Below are 27,684 nucleotides of genomic sequence, written 5' to 3' on the forward strand. Positions count from 1 at the left end.
TATTCGGGAGGCCGAGACAGGAGAATCATGTGAGCCCAGGAGGTGGAGGTTGCAGTGAGCTGAGATCGCGCCACTGCACTGCAGCCTGGGCGACAGAGAGAGACTCCATCTCAAAAAATAAAAACTAAATTATCAGGCCCAGAGAGGCAATAGAATGAAACTGTAGTCAGGTCACTCTCTCCCAAGCTACATAATTACCTCTTGAAGCCAAGTATCTATCAAATGCCATATACCCTGTAGTTCAACAGCATGTAGCCAATCACTAACCAAGGTTAGTTCTGTAAGCCAATGAGAATTCCTGATAAACAACTTTTGTAATCACCCCTTCACCTTGTGTCAGTAGAGGGTATAATCTACCCTTTTTTCTTTAAAGAGTGTTCTCTGGAGCACTCTCCAGGGCAACCTGGAAGTGTGTCCCGAGCTGCAGTCCCCAACCTTGGCCCACCTAAACATTCTATATTAATTTTGCCTCAGCTTCTTCCTTTTAAGGTGAATAATCATCACAAAACAGACATTTGAAATATAAGCTTTATTTTAAATTTAAAGAAATATTGAAAATAAACATTTTTTACAAATTATAATCAAGCACTCAAAACAATTTAGGAATGTTAAACACTAATTCTTAATTCAAAATAATGACATCCATAGAATACAACCCTGGTGTTGGCCAATATGAAGTTTACTTAATATTAGTATTTTATATACACTTAACCATTAATCCTTCCTAAAATTCAATAACAATGATTTCACTTTATAAGATGAAGCCTTTTATGCAATACCCAGAGATAACTTTTTCAAATATGAAACACTTATACCAGTGAGGAAATTATAAAAACATATATCAATTATACTGAAGGACTTGATTTAGAGGCTGTCTGTATATAGATGCATTTCACCTTAGGAAGTACACATGCACATCAAAATACTTCAACTGAATATAGATGCCATTACATTATCTTAGTTACGTTACAAAGCAAACGGCAGGTTCATAAACGTTGTTCTATTATGTATCAACTGAAAAGAAAAATTCAAAAAAAAAGTTTTTGAAGACTCATGGGAGTGGAATGTGCCCGCATTAGGAATAAAGCTTTTACAGGACCATCTGTCTCCAGCTGGCTCCCGGGGACCACTGAAAACAGCTGGCTACCCTCAGAAAGACAAGATGGTCTTGTTAATAATTTCAATGGACTCTCGAAGCTCATCCTCCTTGATCACCAGCGGAGGTGCAAACCTGATAATGTCGCCATGGGTTGGCTTGGCCAGAAGTCCATTATCTCGAAGTCGTAGACACACCTTCCAAGCATCCCAATCTAAAGAAAAATAGTAAAACGTACATGCTCAAAGATAAATGTTTAAACATCCCTTGCCATATGTATGGGCAAAGTGCAGCCTGGCAAAACAAAATTAACAGAACTTGCTCAAGTAAGGGAAGCTTGGGCTGGGAGCGGTGGCTTATGCCTGTAATCCCAGCACTTTGGGAGGCCGAGGTGGGCGGATCACGAGGTCAAGAGATTGAAACCATCCTGGCCAACATGATGAAACCCGTCTCTACTAAAAATACAAAAATTAGCTGGGCATCACGGTGCGCACCTGTAGTCCCAGCTACTCGGGAGACTGAGGCAGGAGAATCGCTTGAACCCAGGAGGCGGAGGCTGCAGTGAGCGGAGATCGCGCCACTGCACTCCAGCCTGGTGACAGAGCAAGACACCGTCTCAAAAAAAAAAGAAAGGGAAGCTTGGAGTGCAAGCTTGCTTTGTTTTTACTCCTAAAAATGAAGTTACTCTTCACTTTTCAGCAAGCACATAACTAGGTTTGAATGATATGATTAGACATATCATAGTTTTTCATAAATGAAAAAGACCAAGCCAAAAACAAAAAAAAACAAAAAAAAATGTGCTAAGGCTGCTGTATTAATCACACAAGGAACTAATGCAAAAGAACTTGGGTATGGGCTGGGTGCAGTGGCTCACACCTGTAATCCCAGCACTTTGGGAGGCCAAGGTGGGCAGATCATGAGGTCAAGAGATCGAGACCATCCTGGCCAACATGGTGAAACCCCATCTCTAATAAAAATACAAAGATTAGCCAGGCGTGGTGTGGCACATGCCTGTAGTCCCAGCTACTCAGGAGGCTGAGGCAGGAGAATCGCTTGAACCCAGGAAGTGGAGGTCGCAGTGAGCCAAGATCATGCCACTGTACTCCAGCCTGGCGACAGACACTCCAGCCCAACAGAGCAAGGCACTGTCTCAAAAAATAAAATAAATAAAATAAATAAAATTCTAAAAAAGAAAAAAAAGAACTTGGGTATGATACAGATGATTAACTGACATAAAATGGGCAATACTCAAAACCCAGTGAACACTACACATTCCAAAAAGGGACTCGCTTCCTGAGCTCAACATATTATAGCAGCGATTCTCAACCTGGCTGCACATCAGAATCACCTTAAAGGCTATCGCTAATGCCTGTGCCCCGTCCCAGATCCGTCAAATCAGAATCCCTGGGGTAAGGCCAGGCTTTGACTCATTTTTTTAAGAAGCTCCCCAGGTGATTCTTTTTTTTTTTTTTTTTTTTTGAGACGGAGTCTCACTCTGCCGCCCAGGCTGGAGTGCAGCGGCGCGATCTCAGCTCACTGCAAGCTCCACCTCCCAGGTTCAAGCGATTCTCCTGCCTCAGCCTCCTGAGTAGCTGGGACTATAGGCGCCCACCACCTCGCCCGGCTATTTTTTTGTATTTTTAGTAGAGATGGGGTTTCACTGTGTTAGCCAGGATGGTCTCGATCTCCTAACCTCGTGATCCGCCCATCTCAGCCTCCCAAAGTGCTGGGATTACAGGCATAAGCCACCGCGCCTGGCCCCTCAGGTGATTCTTTAAGTGCAGCCAAGGTTGGGAGGTTGGAATCGTTGCTTTAAAAGGAAGAGTTATCACAAGAAAATCCAGCAAGGAACACCTAAGGGTTACAAAGGATGTACTAAAACATCAAACACCCTATTAAGTGACAGCCAGCATTATTTTTATTATTGACCCCATAACTGTCATTCATATCATTATTTCTGCTGCTCCTATAACCTCTACTGACACAAAGCATCAAAGTGAGTGAGGGAAGGAGAGCAAAGAGGACACTTTCAAGTCCAGACTCACCAACAAAAAAACTTGAACTCTCTAAATACTGCATGACTAATTTAAGGCAGAAAAATAAGTGTCTTAAAGGAACAAGGGTCAAATTGGTTAAATGTGCCTTCATTTAGAAAAGAGCTATATTTTTTATACTCTTAATGTAATTATAAATCAGACAATAATCTGTCTAAAAGGTTTGGTCATTATGTCAGTCAGCAGTTTCAAACAGAACATCCCAACACCCAATTAAAATACCAAGTGTGGCCAGGAGCAGTGGCTCATGCCTGTCATCTCAGCACTTTCAGAGGCTGAGGCGGGCGGATCACGAGGTCAGGAGATCGAGACCACCCTGGCCAACATGGTGAAACCCCGTCTCTACCAAAAATACAAAAATTAGCTGGGCGTGTTGGCACGTGCCTGTAATACCAGCTACTCGGGAGGCTGAGGCAGGAGAATCGCTTGAACCAGGGTGTCGGAAGTTGCAGTGAGCCAAGAAGGTGCCATTGCACTCCAGCCTGGCAACAGAGCAAGACTCCATCTTAAAAAAAAAAAAAAAAAAAGTGTGGCCGGGCACGGCGGGCTCACGCCTGTAATCCCAACACTTTGGGAGGCCAATGCAGGCGGATCACGAGGTCAGGAGTTCGAGATCAGCCTGGCCAACATTATGAAACCCCGTCTCTATTAAAAACATAAAGATTAGCTGGGCGTGGTGACAGGCGCCTGTAATCCTAGCTACTCAGGAGGCTGAGGCAGAGAATTGCTTGAACCCAGGAGGCAGAGTTTGCAGTGAGCCAAGATCGCACCACGGCACTGCAGCCTGGGAGACAGAGCAAGACTCCGTCTCGAAAAATAAATAAATTAATTAAATTAAATACCAAGTGTATTTTAGGTCTTCCTTAAAAAATTATCTTGAGTAAATGTTTTATCTCCATACCTTTGGTTTCTTTAATGACAATAGCGTTTAATAATCCTTTTCCTCTTACGGCAGTTACAACATCAGAAGGTAGCTTCATGAGTTCATTTCTCAAGATAATGCCCAATTTGTCTGCATTTTCAGCAAGGTTTTCTTCTTCTAAAACCTACGTTTAAAGAAAAATTATACAAATATTAAGACTGTCCTTTTTTTGTTTTTTGGAGGACAATGGGGACTGTAAACACAGGAAAACCGTGACTAGATAAAAGACCAGAGGAACTTAACTTTCATTGCTATTTTTCAAAGCCTGTATTAATTTCTAATTAAACATACACTAGCTCAGAGTCTTGCTTTCATCACAAATCAATTTCCAATCATTCATGGCAAAATAAGGATTAAAGTTTATTTAATGCAACTCACATACTGTCATTAATTGAATACATCAATGGACGAAATGTAATTCCTAAACTGCAATAGTTTCTTCCCCCTTCACAAAGATCTATCCTCAGAGATTACATAATAATTGTATACCTTCAGCAGGCACTTAAAAAATCAGTCTGGAAACATTATAAATCCACACTTGAAAGAAGACTTGCTTGCTAAGCAAAAAGACGGGTCTGGTAGGTGGGTCACAGTTGAGAGTTCTATGAGGGCCAGCCAGGGCCGAAGAACTCAAAGAGCCAGGTGACTGTGAACTCAGGAAGCCCACGAAGGAAATCCAGTCTACTAGGCCAAGTTTAAATTACTTTTTGAGAATATCTTGTTCCTAAAATTTTTCCTCTATACTTCATGTTTTCTAATATTTGGCATTCTTATTGAATTTCTTATTATACCAGTGGGCCCAAATTAAAAATCACTTCAACATTGCTTTAAAGAATAGACACTGTGTGGCTGTATCAGTCTTTACCTCAAGGGCTGCGATGGCCACTCGGCAGCCTAGTGGATTGCCACCGTATGTGGACCCATGCTCCCCTGGCTTAATGGTCAGCATGATGTCATCATCACACAGCACTGCAGACACCTGAAAGACAGTCAATTCACCATGTCATTTCTCAGCACTAAGCATTCTACTAAGCATCCTTTTCCCCAGAGTCTCGCTGTCACCCAGGCTTGAGTGCAGTGGCGTGATCTCAGCTCACTGCAATCTCTGCCTCCTGGACTCAAGCAATTCTCCTGCCTCAGCCTCCCAAGTAGCTAGGATTACAGGCGCCCACCACCACACCACACATGTGTTTTTTTTTTGTTTGTTTTTTGGTTTTTTTTTTGTAGTTTTAGTAGAGATATGGTTTCACCATGTTGGCCAGGCTGGTCTCGAACTCATGACCTCAGGTGATCTGCCTGCCTCGGCCTCCCAAAGTGCTGGGATTGCAGGTATGAGCCACCACACCCGGCCAAGAAACTGATACTTAATGACTTCAACGAAAGAGTTTACATCTGCCAACCTAACTACCAGTAACAACCTAATGACTTAGTCATACCCTAAAACATTACAAATACTTTAGGTACACTTCAATGGCACAAAACAATATAATTTTGCAACTAAAAGAGAAAAGCTATTTCTGCAATGATATAATTTCACAATCCCTTCCAACGTCGAGATGAAATGCTTTGTTTAAATGCTTAAAAAACAAAGCTGAGCATTCTTTTTAGCAAAAGTTTTGTCTATTCAGCAAAAACATCTATACTTCAGAGACCTCTGATGTAGTAACAATTACTGGCTCTGAAAGGCAAACCCAAGACATGAACTACAACAAACATTAATTTTTTTCAGTCTCTTTGTTCACCAGTCATGGTTTTAAACAATTAGTAATATGCCATGTTTCTGAACACTGGAAAAAAGGACAGGAGTCTACAGGAGTCCTTTGAGGGTAAACTGTTTCCACCCAAATCCAATGTCATAGCAAATTCCAAGGCACACTCAATTCTTCAGGCAATAAGTAAGTGGGTCACACACTGGTCCCTTAAATGTTTTTATTACAGATATTCCGGGTGGCCTGCAGCACACTTGGTAAAATCAAACCATCTGAAAGCATTATTGTCACAATCAGTTGATGTATAAATACTTTAGGAGTATATTTTACAAGAGTAGGAAATGGAAAGAGGGGGAACATGAAACTTACAGGGTATAAGCCCCCAGAAAGGGCCTTTCCAAGGAGGACTATATCAGGTCTGACATTTTCATAATCAACAGCCAGCCATCTACCAGTTCTGGCCAATCCTGTCTGTATTTCATCAGCAATAAACAGAACCTATTGGGAAAAAAAAATACCCCTATTAGTGATCACTTTCGTTTCCACAGGGAAAATAGCCATCCTTATTTCACTGTCCCCCCACCAACAATAAATGTGTAATTCTGATGTGCCCTCAGATTTGTAAAAAATGTTTTAACTACACACAATTTCAAGAGTATCCTATAAGAATCTTGCAGACTCACCAACTATTTCCTTTGTCAGGCCACTATCTCCCTAGAGGCCCATTCTGCCCTGCTCTACATAGTGAAAAGGTGCTGAGGCAAAGGTGAGGGTTTTGTATGGCTTTTCTGGACCTAACTACCCTCTGGGAACAAATTAATTCATTTGTTTATTCCACAAACATTTAATATGTGACAGAAACTCTCAAATGGTAAACAAAATATACTACTATTAGCCCTGGGGGAAAGGAGGAGAGAATACAACAAAGGGCTTGCGGGGGCTCAGAGTGAAAGGCTCTTAGAGCAGCGAGGAAGGAAACGCTGTTAAGACCAGGTCTGCAGTTCTGCACAGGGCCCAGGACAAAGCCAGAGACAGGAAAAAGACAGCTTCTGTGCAGGTTTCTAAGCACTAGAAAGTACTTAAGCTCTTAGAATGCCATCGCCCTCTAGTGGAAAGTAATTTAATCTTTGCATTTATCCAATCAGCAGAATTCAGAGAGGAGTTGGGGAGGAGCCCATTCAGCCTCATCACAAACAGGTAACTCGACATTCAGCCTTATCACAAACAGCTAACGTGACAACCTGGTGCCTGGTGCAGAGCTCTCGCACTCCCATTAGGTAACCTGGATCCGGAACAACAACGCCTGCTTCACCCTGAATTGGTTCTACCATGAACGCAGCCACATTTGGATCCTGAAGAGCACGCTACAGAAGAAACAGGAATAAGTTTTAATAACTTCCTTTCTACCACACTTGGAAATCTGAAAGCATATACCACACATATTTTCTATTAAGTATGCAAATCAAGTTTTCCCACTAATGTAAATTCTGACTTCAAATTCACTGCCATTCAATTATCAGAAGCTCCAAATACCTCACCTTTAAGTTACACTAGCCTACATTTCCTTTTTTGCCTCATTCTGTTGCCCAGGCTGGAGTATAGCTGCACAAACATGGCCCACTAACGTCTCGAACTCCTGGGCTCAAGGTGATCCTCCTGCCTCAGCCTGCCAAGTAGCTGCGCACCATGCCCAGCTAATTTTTTATTTATTTTCATTTTTTTTTTTTTTTTTTTTGGAGATGGAGTCTCACTCTGTCACCCAGGCTGCAGTGCAGTGGCACGATCTTGGCTTACTGCAGCCTCTGCCTCCTGGGTTCCAGCAATTCTCCTGCCTCAGCCTCCCAAGTAGCTGGGATTACAGGCGCACACCACCACAACCACACGCAGCTAATTTGTTTTGTATTTTTAGTAGAGACAGGGTTTCACCACTGTCTCTGGTTTCACTGTTGGCCAGGCTGGTCTCGACTCCTGACCTCAAGCAATCTGCCTGCCTCAGCCTCCCAAAGTGCTGCGATTACAGGCGTGAGCCACCGCGCCTGACCTTGATTTTTAAATTTTTTTGTAGAGACAGGCTCTCCCTATGCTGCCCAGGCTGGTCTTGAACTCCTGAACACAAAGTGCTCCTCCAGCCCTGGCCTCCCAAAGCACTGGGATTACAGGCATGTACCACCATGCCCAGCCTGTTTTCTAATACACAAATGTACCTAAATTAAATCTGGCTGGGCACAGTGGCTCATGCCTGTCACCCCAGCACCTTGGGAGGCCAAGGTGGGCAGATCACTTGAGGTCAAGTGTTCGAGACCAGCCTGGCCAACATGGCGAAACCATGTCTCTAAAGAAAATAGAAAAGTTAGTTGGGTGTGGTGGTGTGTGCCTATGGTTCCAGCTACTTGGGAGGCTGAGGCAGGAGGATCACTTGAACCCAGGAAGCGGAGTTTGCAGTGAGACGAGATTGTGCCACTGCACTCCAGCCTGGGTGATAGAGTGAGACTCTGTCTCAAAAAAAGAAATTAATGGCCGGGCGCGGTGGCTCACGCCTGTAATCCCAGCACTTTGGGAGGCCGAGGCGGGCGGATCACGAGGTCAGGAGATCGAGACCATGCTGGCTAACACGGTGAAACCCCGTCTCTACTAAAAATACAAAAAATTAGCCGGGCGTGGTGGTGGGCGCCTGTAATCCCAGCTACTCGGGAGGCTGAGGCAGGAGAATGGCGTGAACCCAGGAGGCGGAGCTTGCAGTGAGCCGGGATAGCGCCACTGCAGTCCAGCCTGGGCGAAAGAGTGAGACTCTGTCTCAAAAAAAAAAAAAAAAAGAAATTAATTACTTAAATTAAATCTAAAGTAAATAGCCTTTTAAAGCCAACTTAAGGCTTTCTTAAAAAGTCTTCCACTTCATAATTTTAAAAAGCTAGCTAAAAACAGAAATGTTACCTAGTAAGTAAGCAGGTATACCGAAGTTAACTGTTATGAAGGACACACATCTAAAGTAGTTGGCTGGCTGTACAGAGTAGATCACAGAACTCAGCTTTCTCTGTGTTGGAAACTAATTGATCGCTACTGAGAACAAGTCTGAAATCGTGGCTTAACTTAAGTGAGATAAATTTGCATTACTGTCATATAATGTACTTTTAATTCATATATTCAACAGCTTTAATTTCTATTCCCAATGAGCTGAGCACTATGACGCTAGTGAAATACCTCCAGTGCAGGCAGATCATTATAGGGAATGATGTCGAATCCCGGCATAAATGGTCCAAAACCATCGTAACTGGTTGGGTCTGTGGAACTGGAGATAGCAGACAACGTCCTACCCCAGAAGTTCCCAGCTACAAAGGAGAAACAAACAGTGATTATTTCAAAGAAACCCAAAATTCAATAAGCACTATCCCCACAAAACACCACAAGAAGTTTGACTCAAAAAATAAATCAAGGGCTTGCTTTAGTGCACCTTCGGTGGGCTTTCAATTGTTAAAACAAAGTCTGATATTAAACACCATGGCTCCTATGACACAAGGCCACTAGGTCTGGCCTTGTAATTCCTATTTTAGGCATTTCTCTCTACTGAGCCTCTTGACTGGAATATATAGCCCCTGAAGATAGATAACTTACTTTTCTTTCAATAATCCCCAACCCAATACCAAGCCCTAACAATTGAGGTCTTGAATGCATGTTTTCTAGAGAAGGTGCATTTATGATAGTGATATGAGAAAGAATATCCTTCATAGACAATTAGCGGTTTTCCTTTCAAAACTCCAATACTGCAGGCTAACAACAGAATGCATTTCCAATTTCATTTGGAGAAAAGATCCTCAAGCAATCCAAACACGTTTCCATTTTACCTTCCTTGATATTATAATCCTTTATGATGCTAAATGACAGACGTCTCCCTTTCTGCTGGAACATTTTTTATCCATTAATAAAGGTGACTGAGGATCTACTATGTCAGGCATTGTTTTAGATGTTGGGGAATAGGCCAGGCACAGTGGCTCACTTATGTAATCCCTGCACTTTGGGAGGCCAAGGTGGGCAGATCGCCTGAGGTCAGGAGTTCAAGACCAGCCTGGCCAACATGGTGAAACCCCATCTCTACTAAAAATACAAAAATTAGCCAGGCATGGTGGTGCACACCTGTAGTCCCAGCTACTCAGCAGGCTAAGACACAAGAATCGCTTGAACCCAGGAAGCAGAGGTTGCTGTGAGCTGAGATCGCACCACTGCACTCCAGCCTGGGTGACAGAGCAAGACTGTCTCAAAAAATAATAATAATAATAATAATAATAATAATAATAATAAAGATGTTGGGGAAGCCGGGTGCAGTGGCTCACGCCTGTAATCCCAGCACTTTGGGAGGCCGAGGCAGGCAGAACACATGAGGTCAGGAGTTCAAGACCAGCCTGGTTAACATGGCAAAACCCTGTCTCTACTAAAAATACAAAAATTAGCTGGGCGTGGTGGTGGGCGCCTGTAATCCCAGCTACACAGGAGGCTGAGGCAGGAGAATCACTTGAACCCTGGAGGCAGAGGTTACAGTGAGCCAGACTGCAGACTAGGTGACAAGAGTGAAACTCCGTCTCAAAAAAAAAAAAAAAAAAAGTTGGGAAATAGATCATGATCACAACTGGCAAGATCCCTATCCTCAGGGAGCTTCCTTTCTAGCAGGGAGAAAACACCTGACATAAACCAGTAAAGCAAGTGAGCTAGATAATTTCAGAGAGGATTACATTCAAGAAGGAAAGACACCATGTAAAATGACAGAGAGGTTGGGAGTTTGTGACATCATGTTTTTATCTTCTCACCACTTCTGCCAGCAGCAACTCCATTAATCAGTGCTGGATTATCGTATTTTGGCTTCATCTCGTTTCTAAATACTATTCTTGCAAAGCCTCTTTCACCAGCATCCCTTACCCACAAGTAATCTCTTCTTTCACTTGTCCACAAAAAATAGCACATTGATTTTGACTAGGTTTGTTTAAGAAGAAATGCACTGATAGACCATAAGCCTATTTGCTCTCCCCTGCCTAGCCTCAGGAACCTCATCCTCAGTCACTTACCCTGCAGGTATAAGGGACTTACAGTTAGGGACAGTCTTCCTCTGTCTCTCCACCCCACTGACTCACCAGCTTCTTTCAATACTCAGGTGAAAACATCTTTGCACCCTTTGCTATTAAGAAAGAGACTGGACACAGTCTATAAGAATGAAAATCACCAGAAACACCATTTTTGTTTGCAAGAGACAGTTATGTTGTCCTACAACGAAAGCACAAGATTTTTAAATGGCAAGTTACAGAGTTTTGCAAAGATTTCTTCTTTGGGAATACCAATCTGTCCCCTCAAATACCAATCACCTCTGGCCTTCGGTTGAACTCTGGATTCTATTATGTTATGGGGTTTATCATTTAACTGCATGTGTTCACAAGGCAGAATATTTAATGATTTCAACTATCACAAGAATGAACTTTGACCATTATAGTGACAAATGTACACATACTTGTTTTTTAAAAAAATAAAGCTTAAAAAACAAGTCAGAACCTCTCATTTGAATATCATATAAAGAACCCAACAGCCAAACTACATCTTCTCAATTAATTGCTAGTCTCCCTAACCAAAATTCAAGTTATTCCTTTCATCCAGTCCCAGAAGCCTAACAAGGGCAACTCCAAGCCTCCTCTTTTCAACAGCTTCTAAGAGGAACATGGCACAACAGGACCTCCAATATCAAGATTCAAACCACAGTCTGTGTAGGCCATGGCCCCACACTAACTTCACCCAACCCCAGCACCCAACACAAACCCTCCACCAGTGAGACTATCTAATTAACTGGATAACTGCTATGAAAAAAATCTGACAGGCAAATGAGAGGAATATGGAGTTCAGAAAGAAAAATCCCATATATGAAGAAATAATCCCAAGAAGAGGAAATCCCTCATAAATTTTTATGAAACATTCAGCAAATATGTATCATGTACCAGGCAAAACATATTACAAGTATTTCATCAGCAAATTAAAACAGTAAATTTACACATATATATATATGTTTTTTATATATAAAATATATGTGTGTGTGTGTGTGTGTGTGTGTATATATATATATATATATATATATATTTTTTTTTTTTTTTTTTTTTTTTTTTTTTTAAATAGAGACAGGGTCTCCCTGTGTTGCCCAGAAGGCTGGTCTTGAACTCCAGGGCTCAAAGACTCCTCCTGCCTTGGCCTCCCAAAATGCTAGGATTACAGGCATGAGCCACCATGCCTGGCCACAGTAAATTATATTGTATGTTTCAATCATAGAAGTTAATATTTAATTTCACATACCTGCAAAAACAATCTTTGCTTTGTATTTCTGAATGCCCTTCACGGTATAGCCCCACTTACGAGCTAGTTTACAGGCAGTCTCTCCAGCCTCCACTCCTATCAGGAGAGAAAAATGTTCAGATTTTTTAAAATGTTAAACTATCAAAAAATAAAAAGATTATTTTTGAGGGTATTTAACAAAAAAAGGAAATGTTTTACCTGTATTCATAGGAAGAACTTTGTGGTAGTTGAAAAGTTTAGTAATATACTCCTCATATTCACCAAGTACGTTGTTATAGAAAGCTCTAGATGTTAAGGTCAATTTGTCCACTTGACTCTTCAGAGCATTCACAATCTTGGGGTGACAATGCCCTTGGTTGACAGCACTGTAAGAACTCAGGAAGTCAAAATATTTTCTGCCTTCTACATCCCATAAGTAAATACCTAAAATACATAAGAAAGGAAAATAATTTTAGACAATTACTATACGGCATAAAGTCCAAAAATTAAGAGTGCTAGCAGGCCCTCTGAATGCCTATATATGAACCTCTATTTAATACATATTTGTAGTTAAAGCTTGTTTTAGCTCAGGCATAATAACTTTGGTTTGTAAGGAATTACTAAGAATTGTATTGTATCTGCCCAGCTTCAAAACACACATTTAACAAAAATAACACAAAAAGGTTATAAACTCTGGAGTAAAACCTTTACCTAATTCTAAGATTTAGGATCCAAAATTAGAATTTAAAAGCAGAAGTTAGGCAGGGAGCCGTGGCTCACGCCTGTAATCCTAGCACTTTGGGAGACCAAGGCAGGGATTGCTTGAGCCCAGGAGTTCCAGATCAGCCTGGACAACACGGCAAAATCCCTGACGCTACAGAAAAATGCTGGGCATGGTAGTGCGCGCGTATAGTCCCCAGTTACAGAGGCTGAGGTGGGAGGATTGCTTGAGCCTGGGAGGTAGAGGATGCAGTGAGTTGAGATTGTGCCACTGCACTCCAGCCTGGGCACCAGAGCAAGATCCTGCCTATAAATAAAATAAAATAAAATAAATAAAATTTAAAAATAAAAAAGCAGAAGTTACACATAACAGACAAAAATCATGAGAAGTAGACTGTAATAACCCTTAGGATGGAAAAAAAAATATTTGTAAATCATGTGTCTGATAAGGATCTAATATCCAGAATTCCTACAACTCAATTTCAAAAGGACAAACAACCCAATTTAAAAAATGGGGAAAGACTTGAATAGCTATTTCTTCAAAGAAGATATACAAATGGCAAGAAACACATGAAAAGATGTTCAACATCACTAATCATTAGGAAAATGCAAGTTAAAACCACAATGAGATACCATCTCATACTCCCTGGGATGGTTATAATTAAAAAAGCAACTTTTGACAAGGATCTGAAGAAACTGGCACTCTCATACATTGCTAGTGGGAAAGTAAAAACAAGGTTGCCATGTCATGTAATATGAAACAGATTTTCAATAGTTCAAAAGAAGATATGTCTACAGTACTGGTACCAAATAAAATACAAGCAAATGACCAAAATGTGTGATACTCTTATATTGTCATTTTCTGGTACAAAGCTAAGTAATAAACTTTGGTTTTATTTGGTTAAGGCTGTTATTTATTCCAAATTGTAGATTAAACCACCATTTGGCAACTACCACCGTAATCATTTATTCAGGCAAGAATCATTAGTGGATGCTGAAATTGTGAGTAAAAGTTCATGAGTAACTGGATATTTACAGAGTTTTACGCTCTGTACTTAATACAAAGGGAAAGAAGACCAAGACAACCAAGGATTGAGGAACTGTTCTGGGTTAAAGAAGACTAAACATGACAACTGAATGCAACTCATCGGAGGTTTTTCTTTTGTTATGAAAGAGAACAAATGACATCTGGATTAGGTCTCTAGACTAATGGTGCTGTACCAGTGTTAAGTTGTTGATTTTTACAATTACTCTATGGTTATAAAAGAGAAAGTCATCTGGGCACAGTGGCTCACACCTGCAATCCCAGCACTGTGGGAGGCTGAGGTGGTAGGATCACTTGAGACCAGGAGTTCAAGATCACCCTGGGCAACACAGCAAAATCTAATCTCTACAAAAAATAAGCCAGGCATGGTAGGGCACACCTGTAGTCCCAGCTACTTGGGAAGCTGAGGTGGGAAAATCACCTGAAGCCGGGAGTTCCAGGCTGCAGTGAGCCATGATCACACCACTGAACTCCAGCCTGGGCAACAGAATGAGACCCTATCTCAAAAAGTCATTGCGTTTTTGGAAAGACACACTAAGTATTTATGGGTAAAGAGATGTCATGTGGCAGGGCGCGGTGGCTCACGCCTGTAATCCAGCACTTTGGGAGGCTGAGGTGGGTGGATCACCTGAGGTCAGGAGTTCGAGACCAGCCTGGCCAACATGATGAAACCCTGTCTCTACTAAAAATACAAAAATTAGCTGGACGTGGTGGCGTGGGCCTGTAGTCCCAGCTACTCGGGAGGCTGAGGCAAGAGAATCACTTGAAACCGAGAGGTAGAGGTTGCAGTGAGCCAAGATCCCACCATTGCACTCCAGCCTGGGCGACAAAGTGACATTCCATCTCAAAAAAAAAAAAAAAAAAAAAAGAAGAGATGTCATGTCTGCAACTTCCTCTCAAAACAGTTCAGAAAACAATGTAGAATATGCAGGCGTGGGAGGGGAGAAGAGAAGGGAGTGAACACACTAAGACCAAAACAGTAAAAAGTTAGCACTTGGAAAATCTGGGAGAAGAATAAAAGGAAAATGTCAGTACTACTTGTTACGACTTTTCTTAAGTCTAAAACTATGCCAAAATAAAAGTTAAAAGAAAAAAATGACAGCAATATGACAGTACTTTCCTTATTTCTCTTGCATTCCCTCTTGGTAAGGTCTACATGACAAAGACAATGGTTCCTCTTTGAAGCCTCCATAGCACCTAACACAGCAGCACTAGACACTCAATAAATGAATTAACTGGCCAGGCGTGGTGGCTCACACCTGTAATCCCAGCACTTTGGGAGGCCAAGGTGGGAGAATCACAAAGTCAGGAGTCTGAGACCAGCCTGGCCAACATGGTGAAACCCCATCTCTACTAAAAATACAAAAATTAGCTGGGTGTGGTGGCGCACGCCTGTAGTCCCAGCTACTCAGGAGGCTGAGGCAGAAGAATCGCTTGAACCTGGGAGGCAGAGGTTGCAGTGAGCTGGGATTGTACCACTGTACTCCAGCCTGGGTGACAGAGTGAGACTCCGTCTCAAAAAAAAAAAAAAAAAAAAAAAAAAAAGAAGAAGAATTAACCATGTCTGCAATATACACATTAAACACATCTAGAAAAATGTATATTGTGAAAATATGGAAGCAATTTTTTTTTATAAAAGGTTTCAAGAAAAGGGAAGAGACGGATTAGTTTGAAACGTACCTTTTCCTCTCTCCAGGGCTACAGGTAAAGGATGGTAGTTGTGTGCACCATACTTATATTCCCTTTCAAAAATGTCATCAGAGGTTGGAGGGCCTTGGACTGTTTTTTTAGTTGCAACAGATGTAGCAGAAACCACTGAAGAATGAACTCCGCGACTAAGTACAGCAAACCTCTGCAAATGTGCTAGTTTGGAAAACATTGTGTCCTTCAAGTAGAAAAACCACAGATCTGTCCAAAGAAAAGAGAATGCATTAAGAGTGAGAATCCTTGGCTTATGCCTATAATCTCAGCACTTTGGGAGGCTGAGGCCAAAGGATCACGTGAGCCCAGGAGTTTGAGACCAGCCTGGGCAACACAGCAAGACTCCATCACTAAAAAAAAATTGAAAAATTAGCTGGGTATAGTGGTATGCATCTGCAGTCCCAGCGACTCAGGAGACTGAGGTGGGAGGATTGCTTGAGCCCGGAAGTTGAGGCTGCAGTGAGCTGAGATTGTGCCACTGTACTCCAACCTGGGAGACAAAGAAAGGCCCAGTCTCAAGAAAAAAAAAAATGGCCAGGCGTGATAGCTCACATCTGTAATTCCAGCACCTTGGGAGGCCAAGATGGGAGGATCGCTTGAGCCGAGGAGTTAAAGACCAGCCTAGGCAACATAGTCTCTATAAAAGAAAAAAAAAGAGTGAGAATCTTGAGTCAGGTGTGGTGGTTTGTGCCTGTAGCCCCCAGCTGCTCAGGAGGCTGAGGCGGGAGGATCACTTGAGCCCAAGAGTTTGAGGCCAGCCTGGGCAACAGAGTGATACCCTGTCAATCAGGCAATCAATCAACCAACCAATCAATAAGAGTAAGACTCTTTCCAGAGCTAATGTACTGTGTGTTGACTGAGTACCTGCTAAACACTAAGTATTTGTTAAGCACCTACCACAGTCCAATACCATCAGGCACAATGCTATCAGACAGCTACAACTGTAGGGCAGAGACCAGAGGCAGGGAGACCAAATCAGAGAAGACTGCCAGAGACTAGGCATGGGGCAGGAGACAGAGGGACTGTCCGTCCCTCTGGGCTCAAGCAGTCCACCCACCACGGCCTCCCAAAGTTTTCGAATTAAAGGTGTGAGCCACTGTGCCCAGCCTAAAATCTTTTATTTAGCCACAAATATCTAAAACTTCTGTAGGTCAAATTTATCATAAACAAAGGTGAAAGGCAAAAAGACTAGGAAAAAAATGTTAACTTATAATAGCTTTAAAGTGTTCACAGCAAGTTGAATTAGACCAACATATACATACATACATAAATATACACATACACACACACACACACACACACACACATATATGAGATTCCCAAACAAAACAATCTATTCTGCTAGGATGGTTGTTTCTACAAAACTTATCCTGAAAAATTGTAGCATAAAAGATATTGTAAGGTGCGGTGGCTCATGCCTATAATCCCAGCACTTTGGGTGGCAGAGACAGGCGGATCACCTGAATCGGGAGTTCGAGACCAGCCTGACCAACATGGAGAAACCCCGTCTCTACTGGAAATACAAAATTAGCCAGGCGTGGTGGTGCATGCCTGTAATCCCAGCGACTCAGGAGGCTAAGGCAGGAGAATCGCTTGAACCTGGGAGGATGAGGCTGCAGTGAGCCAAGATTGCGCATTGCACTCCAGCCTGAGCAACAAGAGTGAAACTCCGTCTCAAAAAACAAACAAACAAACAAACGAAAAAGCTATTGTTAGCAAAAGGTAACTGAGAAACTAGAGAGAGTCAAACTACAAACTACAATCCGTTACTTGTATGAGTGTTAAAGTCTAAACATCACTGAGCAGGCTGGTGTTTACCCTGCCGCCCCATCACATAAGTCAGAGCCATAGCTACTCTCCCCAGTCACCCCCAGCCCTAAAACTAGCCCCTCCACAAGGCTTCACACACCTCTTTGTACCCAATTTACCATTAAGCATCCTGATAAGCCATGAAGTAAAAACTAAGCTATGAAAGAAACTAATAATTAAAAGGAAATTAGACTATGTGCATAGGAATCACCTCTGGAAGGAAAAAAAAAAAGCTTAAAGATAAATTCATGATTAGGAGAAAGTTGCCAAAAACTAGGCATACTTATTCCATCTATACTTACTTTCTAAAAGACTAGTTAATTCATGTTTCAACAGAAGTCTACCAATGACAAGTCAAACCATGTATAATCTCACAGCCACTCTTGATTCGAGCTGCCAAATTAGCAAAACATAATACTTGGAGTTTGGCTTACTTCCCTTTAAACTTGGCACTACCCAGTAAATCCAGTATGTTCAGGAATTTGCAATTGCTAAACAAAATCCAGTACTCCGGTTTGCCAAAGACTCACCGACTATTTTTTCTTCCCACGGTTCAGTCTAGAATACAGATTTTTAACCCAAGATCCAGGGACAGTCTGCAGAGAGTCCAAAATCTCCTGAAATAAAATGCAGAATTACATGCAGACGTATATTTTTCCAAGAAGGTCCATAACTTTCATCAGACTTTATCTCAAAGGGGTGGGTACCAACAATCAAAACAAAAGTGATGTAAGAATCATCCAACGGGAAGTAGCTGCTAGCAAAAATGTCTAACTGTACTATATGTAACTTCCCCAAAATACTACTGCGAAGTCTAAAACATTCATGTATGATTTCTTTCTTGGACTCTTTATGCTTTGCTCAGTATGAATAAATTGTTTGATCAACTAAAAAATTAGAACATTAATTTTTGCCTATCAAATTAGCAGTAAAACACTCAGGCAATACTTAGTGGTGCTCTAAACCGTAACAACTTTCTAGGGCCAGGCAAGGTGGCTCATGCCTATAATCCCAGTGCTTTGGGAGGCCAAGGCAGATCACTTGAGCCCAGAAGTTAAAGATCAACCTGGGCAACATGGGGAGACCCCGTCTCTATAAAAAATACGAATATTAGCCAGGTGTGGCGATGCGTACCTGTAGTATCAGGTACTCAGGAGACTAAGACTAGGGTGGAAAGATCTCTTGAGCCCTGAGTTCTGGGCTGCAGTGAGCCACGATCTGTGCCACCAGCACTCCAGCCTGGGCAACAAAGCGAGACTGTGTCGCTAAAAAAAAAAAAAAAAAAAAAAAAGGAATATCTGAGATTATCTAAATTCAACATTCTTATTTTATATAAAAGTTATCTGCACAGCTAATTTCCAACAGAAATGGGATGAAAAATTCATTTACCTGTTAAGTTTAGGCAGTTTTATTAAAGAATAACTGGTGACAAAATAATATCATTCAAAACATTACAAATACTCATTCTTAAGGTTTTTGTTTCTTTTCACTTACAGATGGAGTCTCAGCTATGTTGCCCAGGTTGGCCTCGAACACCTAGGCTCAAGGGATCCTTCTGCCTCAGCCTCAGGAAGAGGTGGGACTACAGGCACACACCTGTGCTATAGGTCAGCTATTCTTAAGGTTTTTAAGATGAAGTCTGGATATTTAATTCAACTGGGAAAGGTCAGAAACTGGATGAGCCATGATGTATCAAAATCCTGTAAACGCATTTCTATTAAAGAACCTTCTGTGTTCAAGTTACTGTGCTTGGCACTGTATGAGAAATCTTAGAGCAGAATTAAGATGGACTTAAAAATAGCCAACATCAATAACATCCTCTTCCAAAAAGGTTTCAAAACCGGGAGAATCAAGAGGAAAATCCCGAATATGGAGACAGGGATTTTAAATTCTGTCTGTGGTTCTGAAGAGTAACTCTGGGTGATTCTGTCAATCTTTCTGAGCTTCAGTCTCCCCATTTGTAAAATGAGGTTGAAGTGTCACTGAGGATTAAATGGGTTAATGTTACTGTGCCAAATCCAGCACAAAATGGCCACTTGGTTCCCTTTTGCCCTTAAAACTAGCCAGTTTCTGAAATATCAGAACCAACAGTGCCATGATTTCTTTTTAAAACTGTTTAAAAAGACACACACACACCATTTTTCAGTTGATAAAAAATTAGAAAACACAGACAAGAAAATTACCGGCAATTTTACACTTGCATGATAACCATTAACATTTGGTTATTTTTTCTATGCATAATTAGCATCCATATTAGCTTTTTTTCACCCTCCCCTAGAGAATTTACTATTTAAGTCCCTCCTAGAGACTCCCAGGGACTGTGCAGACTTGTAATGGGTCCTAACACTGCAGGCCACTTGTTTTTATGCCTATAAGTCTATACTCTAAGCTCCTTTAAAAAACAATAAAATTCACTTTGCATTCCTAGAACCTAGCCCAGGTTGGGCATCCTGTGGGCCTTTATCAAATAAAGAGGTCAGTCTTACTTAGGACTCCTGAGGGAGTCAAGGTAGCAAGTGATCAAGACCATGGGATCACCTATCCCTGACCAAGTTGAGTCTAACTCTAAGAGGGGGTGTTCACTCTCTGACCTCATCTAGAATAACTCATCTCTTCATCAAGAGTTTACTTCATTAGATCTAATGGCCTTCAAAGGTCAAAATAATGTGTTCCAGGCAGCTATCATGCATCTACCTGACGCCCATACTCAGGTCCTGGAAATGAGAACAAATTGCTCTTGGCAAGCTAGAATTCTAACACTGAAGGTTTTATCCACGTAATTAACAGGGTCCTTCAGGCTACCATTACTCCCTCCATCTAGCCCATCCATCTACATTAGAACATACCTACAGTAGAATTTCCACAAAAGGCTGCATTTTGAAGTTAATTTAGCCTATACTGTTAAAAACTATTTTCTTACTCTAAAAGAATAGTCAGCGTAAAGTTGTCCAAAAGCCATTTAAAATATTCAACTTGAGGAGTAAATTTGTTCTTGCTATTTTGACAAATATTTACTTTTCCTGAGGTAACCATTCACAAATACAGGCCTTTAAAAAAAAAAAAAAAAAAGTTCTACCAACAGAAGTCTCTTTGACGTAATCAGTATTCTGGCTAAAATTCAAGCCAAGTGCATCATTGGCAAACAACTAGTTTTACTACTGAGAAAGGACTGGGGTCAACTACAGCACATCCTCCACACACATCCAAATTCGTGCATTCATCGCTATTTGTAAATGTTTGAGATTTGAAAGGTCCTCAAGAACTCACTAAAGGGCATAAAATATGCAACAAATAACTGTAATAAAGGCAAGCTATGGGGATAATACATATTAAGACAGCTGCTTTGAGGGAAAAAATGTCTTTTAAAAATGTTTACTATTTAAAGTTATACTGGATTTTTCTTTGGGAGGGGGGATGCAAAACTAATCTTAAACACCATGAAAAACTGTAAACCCAAAACTATAAGCTTTTTTTTTTTTTTTTTTTTTGAGACGGAGTCTGTCGCCCAGGCTGGAGTGCAGTGGCATGATCTCAACTCACTGCAAGCTCTGCCTCCCGGGTTCAAGCAATTCTCCTGCCTCGGCCTCCCGAGTAGCTGGGATTACAGGCGCGCACCACGATGTCTGGCTAATTTTTGTATTTTTAGTAGAGAAAGGGTTTCACCATGTTGGCCAGGCTGGTCTCAAACTCCTGGCCTCAGGTGATCTACCTGCCTGGGCCTCCCATAATACTGGGATTACACAGGTGTGAGCCACCATGCCGGGCCAAAAATAAGCTTTTTAATTTAACGCTCGTTTTTATGAAAAGATTCATCTAAAGACAGAACCAGGATATTCTAATGAAAGGAGTCTATTGTTATTTCACATGGCTAAGAGCGATTGATTACAAACTAAAGATCAGTTCCGGGGTTAACTGAAAGAACTAGCTTATCCACAGAAACCCTTTCAATCCCAGAAGGGGAAATTTAGAATTTGGAAACTGAACATTAGTCATTTCTTAAGGTAAAGCCACTTCCTTCCAAAGTCACTCTCTGTTCGCCCTTAATTTATCACCGTAATTTATCTAAGAGGTAAAACTGAACACCAAAAAGGTAAGATGTAGAGTGACAAAAGGAGACGGTGGGTCACAGGGCGAGTGCCCAGCCCGGGAAGGCGATTGAGGAAAGGCACCGGCCAGGCCCATTTACTGATGCTCAGCAAGGTTTGCAAAAAGCCCCCAACGGGAGGTTTTCATGCTGAAAGTCCTGTTGCCCCCCCCATCCCCCACCATCTAATTAACCTGCACGTTACTGTAAGGAAGGTTCTGCTTCCGTAATTTTCTTTATTTCGACAGAGGCTGGAGAAAAAAAATCGTAGGCTGGAAGAGGGGAGCGATGGGCAGGCCGATCTGCAGGGCGCAGGAGCAGGCCGGGAGGACCCAGCCCTCCAAGGCTGCATCAGCGCTCCCGCCGCGTGACCAGGGCCACCGGTTTACTGCACAGCTCCCCCGTCCCCAGAACGCAGCCTCCCCGCCGACCCCAGGAACCAAGGGTGCCCAAAGGCCTCGTCCCCGGAACCCCGGGGCGCCTCGAGGTCTCCTGGCCGGGTGGGCCGAGTCCTGGCCTCCACAGGCCGCGAGCGCAGGGGGCGGCGGCTCCGCCCGGTCTGGCAGGCGGGGCTGCCACATCCTCAGCCTCTCCCTGCCTCCCGCCCCTCCCGCCCGCCCGCCAGCCCGTCGGCCGCTCTGGGCTGGAACCAGGACTCGGGCCTGCAAGCCGTGGGGCGCCACGCCCCTGCCCCCTGAAGCTGCGCGCCGGCCGGCGACTCCAGGGCGCCCGGGTCCGAGCCGCCCGCAGAGTAAACGGGCCGCGGAAGCGGGGCTCGTTCCCCGGCCCAGACCCAGCGCGCCCCCTCAGCCAGCATCCCCCGAACCCGGGCCGCGGCCACCCCGCGCCCGCCCGCCTCCCCCGCCGCTGTCAGGGAACCCCGGCCAGGGCCCGAACCAGAGCCCCACGACCGCGGCGCCCAGACGGTACCTGACAGCGCCTGACGACAACCGGGGACACGCGGCGACTATGAAGCGCAACAGTGACGCCGGAGCGTCGCTGCAACTTAAAGGCTGATTCTGCCCCGCCCCCCCCAAGACACCCTCGCCGCTCATTGGCTGGGGTGGAGGGCATGATACCAATCGCGTGGGTCCCGTCCTCCGCCCCGCCCCCCCGGCCGCGCATCAAGGATCTTTGCTCCTCCCGCGAATTCGACCCGCGCTCGCGCCTCCTGAGCCCGCCGGCCTGTACCTGAGCTCAGGCCCCCTCGGTCGCCTCCTCTGGCGGGACGAGAAGAGTCATTGTCCGCCCTTGCTAACGAGAAGACTGAGGCCCGAAAAGGAAGAGTCTGTTGGGCCCCCCACTGCGCGGGCCGGGTGTGGCTGGAGGCCGAGAGACGTGAGGCTGGACCACCAGCCCTGTGCTCCTGGAGGGAGGGACCAGCCCCAGCTCTGCCCCAGCCACAGCTGCGGGAGCCCCATGCCCTTGAACCCTGATGCGCCGCGCTGCTTAGTTGTGCCTCTGAATCCACCTCCAAAAGTCGTCGCTGCCTATGGAAAACACACTGCCCACCTGTTCGCAGCTGCTGTCAGATAATTGAGTGGCAGCAACCCACTCACAGTACAGATTTGCCTGTGGTGCCCTCCACAGCCGGTTATTAAATTCAGAACACAAAATAGATATTCCGGGACAACCTCATGTTAGAATCGGAAGGGACTTGGACTTCACTTAGCCCACAACAATATGTTAAATATTGGAAAACAGAGACCCAGAGAAGGAAAGCGACTTACCCAGTCATCCAACAGTAGGGGCAGTCTGGTCCTGTGTGCCCCTCGCCACCCCTCTCAGAGGGCAGGCGCTGACAGCTGCCGGCACCACACTCCATTAGACCACAATGACCAGTCAGGGGCCCAGCTGGAAACAGAGGGCACACTCCAAAGTCAACATTTCCTAAAACGTGGTGGTGGGGGCCCGTGGTTCATGCCTGTAATCCCAGCACTTTGGCAGACCGAGGCAGGAGGATTGCTTGATCCCAGGAGTTCCAGACCAGCCTGGGCGACACAGTGAGACCCCGTCTCCACAAAAAAAAATAAAAATTAATCTGGTGTGGTGGCACACCTATGTTCCCAGCTACTCCAAAGGCTGAGGTGGGAGGATCACTTGAGCCCAGGAGGTTGAGGCTGCACTCCAGCCTGGGCAACAAAGCAAGACCATCTTAATCAACCAATCAGTCAATCAATGTAGGCAAGTAAACCACAAGGGATGGAGAAATAACCTGGGCCTCATGCACCAGCGAGGGCCATTATCCATCCTAGGCCCAACGGCCTCCAAGTGGGGTTTCCAGAATTCCAGAACCCAAAGAGAGGAGTGTGGGAAAGGCTATCTGGTCACCAAAGTCATCAGCAACTGCATGGGAAGGAGCTGGATAATGAGCATCTCCTGTCAGGCTTCCACATGGGCTGAAGCCATTAGGAGGCCAGAGGCCAGGGGAGCCCTTTAAGACAGCTCAGCCTCCTGGGACACACAGCAGGGTGGAAAAGGGTGGAGACGGGGTAGGGGAGCAATTGGAAGACATCCAACATACATAACTGGCTAAGATAAGTCTTAGCGAAGCAGAAAGTAAAGTCCATGCTAAATGGTAGGGATAAGAAAGTGATAAGGGTGCAGAGCTGTGAACAGCAGAGCCAATATCTGCAGATGTGCAGAGCAAGACACCAAAAGGGATTCAGTCCCCCTGGGCTCCATCTGCCCTAGACCAAGGTCACTCTCTCAGACTGTTGTGGCCATGGGCTCTCCGGAACTCACTGAGAGCAGAACATTGCCTTTTATTTCTTTCATGTTCCTCCACAGCACCCAATACAATGTGATTAACTTCCTGGAAGTTAGGTTATTCCGCCCAAGGGGTCAGAAAGGAATGGTTTCTCCACGGTCCTGCTCTATAAACCTGGGCAGGTATGTGGGGCCATGCCCAGCTCTTGGAACTCTTATAGAGCCCAAGACTCCCAAGTTATGCCTTGTCAAGGAGGAGCAGGTGAGTTCAGGAGAGGCACATGACACCCAGGATCCAGGGGTAACACAAAGTATGTTACAATGTCTTTGGGCTCACAGATAAGGTGCTCTTTAAGGAGTTTCATATGCAAGAAGTTGCTGGAATGTCTGGGTTTTATCTCTTTCCTCTTATCAGAAAAATGCAATAGGTCCAGAAAGCATGATAACATTTTATGGTTTCTGTACTAGAGTTGTTTTTCAGCATAATGTGGCCCTGACAGAGAGACCTGAACTTGAAAGCTGCTTCTTTTCAACCAAGAAACAGAGCTGCTTTATTTGTATGTATTTAATTTGTTCAATCTAGAAACATAAAGGTAAAGTGCACACTACAAAGATTTTTGAGTCTGTAAAAACTATTAATAATTCAAGTAATTAACTATATGGGGACCATAAAACCTGAGGATATAAAGAGTAGCCCTCAGGCCAGGCACAGTGGCACATGCCTGTAATCCCAGCTACTCGGGAGGCTGAGGCAGGATAATCGCCTGAACCCGGGAGGAGGAGGTTGCAGTGAGCCAAGATTGTGCCATTGCACTCCAGCCTGGGCAACAAGAGCAAAACTCCATGGCCCTCATAACAGACATCCAAGACCTAAATTCATTTCATCAGTTCATTCGACAAATGTCCCTTGAGTGCCTCAGGTGCCTGACCTTGCGAGGGGTTTCACATCATCAGGCAACACCATGTGAGTCCTTTTTGTTTGTTTGTTTGTTTGTTTGTTTGTTTTTTGAGACAGAGTCTCGCTCTGGTGCCAAGGCTGGAGTGCAGTGGCATGGTCATGGCTCACTGCAACCTCTACCTCCTGGATCCGCCCATCTCAGCCTCCTGAGTAACTGGGACTTCAAGCACATGCCACTACGCCCAGCTAATTTTTATATATTTTTGGTAAAGATGGGATTTCACCATGTTGTCCAGGCTGGTCTTGAACTCCTGGACTCAAGCAATCTGCCCACCTCTGCCTCTCAAAGTGCTGGGATTACAGGCATGAGCCACCATGCCCGACCCATATGAGTCTCTTCAGTAAGGAGGGAGAAGTTCCAGAAACGCTCCTTTAACAGATGTGAACAAAAATCTTGCGACATTGGTCATCTAAAAAAGCTGCAACTGTATTTTAAAAAAGGAAAGAATCATTGATTTTCTTATACAGACAACTCTCTAGTATTTAGTGGCCAGAAAAACAACACGTGGGCTATGCAGATCTCTTGCTTTGCGTTGCTTCCTTCATTGTCCCACTCGTCCTGACTTCTTATTAGTATAGCCTGCATATACCTGGGCTTCAAATGATTAAAAAGGAAAATCCAAGCTGACAGCCAAGGAGGAAAACTGATAACGACACAGAGAAAATAAGTGTTTGGTGATTTTTAACCTGCAGGAGAAATTTTGTTTCCCAGATTATATTCACCCTAAAAAGATGTCTTCGCAGCAGAAGTCTGGGCAGCATGTGTAAAGCATCCTTCCTGCTCCCAGTGCACCAAGTCAGGACAGGTATTTAGGTCTGGTGGAGAGCAAACCACCTTTAAGTCCAGAAAGGCAGGGATCTGGAAGGAGCAAGTTAAGCAAGGCAATTGAGGACAGTGGGAGAGGGATTGATGGTAAAAGTTCTGAACTGGGAATGATAGACAGAGACTCAGAAATGTTGCTGTTCGTCTGTGGGTCCTCATATGAGGCTGTGCCTGATGAGAGTATTAATTTTTCTCTCCCCTGAGCTAAGCTCCACCTACGAACTCAGGCTGCAACCCCTTCTCGTCCCCCAGGTGAGACCCTCCCTGACGACTGAGACTGAAGGGGCCTCGTCCTCTTCCTGAGCACTTCCTGTCCACGTCAGGCTGGCCTGCACTCTTTTTTTTTTTTTTTTTAATTTAAAAATACACATAGAGACAGGGTCTCGACATCTCGCTCAGGCTGGTCTCAAACTCCTGGGCTCAAGCAATCCTCCGGCCTCAGCCCCCCAAAGTGCTAGAATTACAGGTGTGAGCCACCATGCCTGGCCTGCGGTCATTTTTTAACCTACAATATCTCTCTGGCTCTCTAGCTCTGTCTATCAATTTGAGAAAAGAAAACTCACTCATCCAGGCGCAGTGGCTCACGCCTATAATCCCAATACTTTGGGAGGCCGAGGCAGGAGGATTACCTGAGGTCGGGAGTTTGAGACCAGACTGACCAACATGGGGAAACCCTGTTTCTACTAAAAATACAAAATTAGCCAGGCGTGGTGGCGCATGCCTGTAATCCCAGCTACTCGAGAGGCTGAGGCAGGAGAATCGCTTGAACCCGGGAGGCAGAGGTTGCAGTGAGCCAAGATCGCGCCATTGCATTCCAGCCTTGGCAACAGGAGTGAAACTCTGTCTCAAAAAAAAAAAAAAAAAAATGAAATGAAAACTCACTCGTAGCAGGTATTCAAGGTTTGCAAAATCAGGGCAGAGAAACACCAACACCGGACATCAGTTACAACCCCCACAACTCATGCCCGGGGGTAGATGTTTAAAGGCATTTTTGTTCCTGACTACCTAACACTCATCTCACGTTCCTGGAATTTAAGTTACAAAAAACAATGTATAGACAATCAGTAGCTTATTTCAATGTAAGTTCTTGGTAAACAATTTAGGAATTGCCTTTTCTTTTTTCCTTAAAAACCCACTTGGGGCTGGGCACGGTGGCTCGCACCTGTAATCCCAGCACTTTGGGAGGCCAAGGCGGCCGATCACTTGAGGTCAGGTGTTCAAGACCAGCCTGGCCAACATGGTGAAACCCCGTCTCTACTGAAAATACAAAAATTAGCCAGGAGTGGTTGCATGCACCTGTAATCCCAGCTACACTGGAGGCTAAGGCAGGAGAATCTCTTGAACCCAGGAGGTGGAGGTTGCAGTGAGCAGAGATCACACTGCTGCACTCCAGCCTGGGCAACAGAGCAAGATTCTGTCTCAAAAAACAAAAACGAAAACAAAACAAAACAAAAAAAACCCACTTGTAACTGATGTCAATCAGAGTTGTATGGTCAGGGCAACTTGAATGGATTGTTCCCAGGTGGCCATCCTCAAGCTCTGGGCTTGAATAAACTCTATACTTCACTGTATTTTCTGAGTCTCATTATTTAAGGTTGGCAGTGTCTTATCTTCCCAACCACATTTAAGTTCTTAAAGGCAGAGCTTGTCTTGCAGGATTTTCACAGCCTCCCAGCGCCCATCTCTACATGGCTGTAGTAGAAATTACTATTCTACACTCGTTCGTCACTATTCGTCTTTATCCCTCTGGACAGGAATCA

General features: G+C 43.9%; 1 protein-coding gene across 3 annotated transcripts; it reads right to left on the minus strand.

Moving 5' to 3' along the window:
• Positions 1–510: 510 nt before the first annotated feature.
• OAT (ornithine aminotransferase) lies at positions 511–22,492 on the minus strand. Of its 3 annotated transcripts, none has more exons than XM_031015268.3 (11): positions 22,365–22,492; positions 17,881–17,967; positions 15,521–15,748; positions 12,295–12,519; positions 12,097–12,192; positions 8,980–9,107; positions 7,023–7,145; positions 6,151–6,279; positions 4,938–5,051; positions 4,052–4,196; positions 511–1,310 (listed from the first exon to the last, which is right to left on the minus strand). In XM_031015268.3, the coding sequence occupies exons 3-11, from the start codon at positions 15,717–15,719 to the stop codon at positions 1,150–1,152; spliced, it is 1,320 nt and encodes a 439-aa protein (XP_030871128.1). In that variant the 5' UTR covers positions 15,720–15,748; positions 17,881–17,967; positions 22,365–22,492; the 3' UTR covers positions 511–1,149. The 3 variants fall into 3 exon arrangements, with proteins under 3 accessions (XP_030871128.1, XP_055210046.1, XP_055210047.1); XM_055354071.2 differs by lacking the exon at positions 22,365–22,492 and adding an exon at positions 21,629–22,018; XM_055354072.2 differs by lacking the exon at positions 17,881–17,967 and having other exon boundaries at positions 22,365–22,467.
• Positions 22,493–27,684: the final 5,192 nt, after the last annotated feature.

Source organism: Gorilla gorilla, chromosome 8 (assembly GCF_029281585.2).
Source record: "Gorilla gorilla gorilla isolate KB3781 chromosome 8, NHGRI_mGorGor1-v2.1_pri, whole genome shotgun sequence".
In the NCBI taxonomy this organism is placed as follows: Eukaryota; Metazoa; Chordata; class Mammalia; order Primates; family Hominidae; genus Gorilla; species Gorilla gorilla.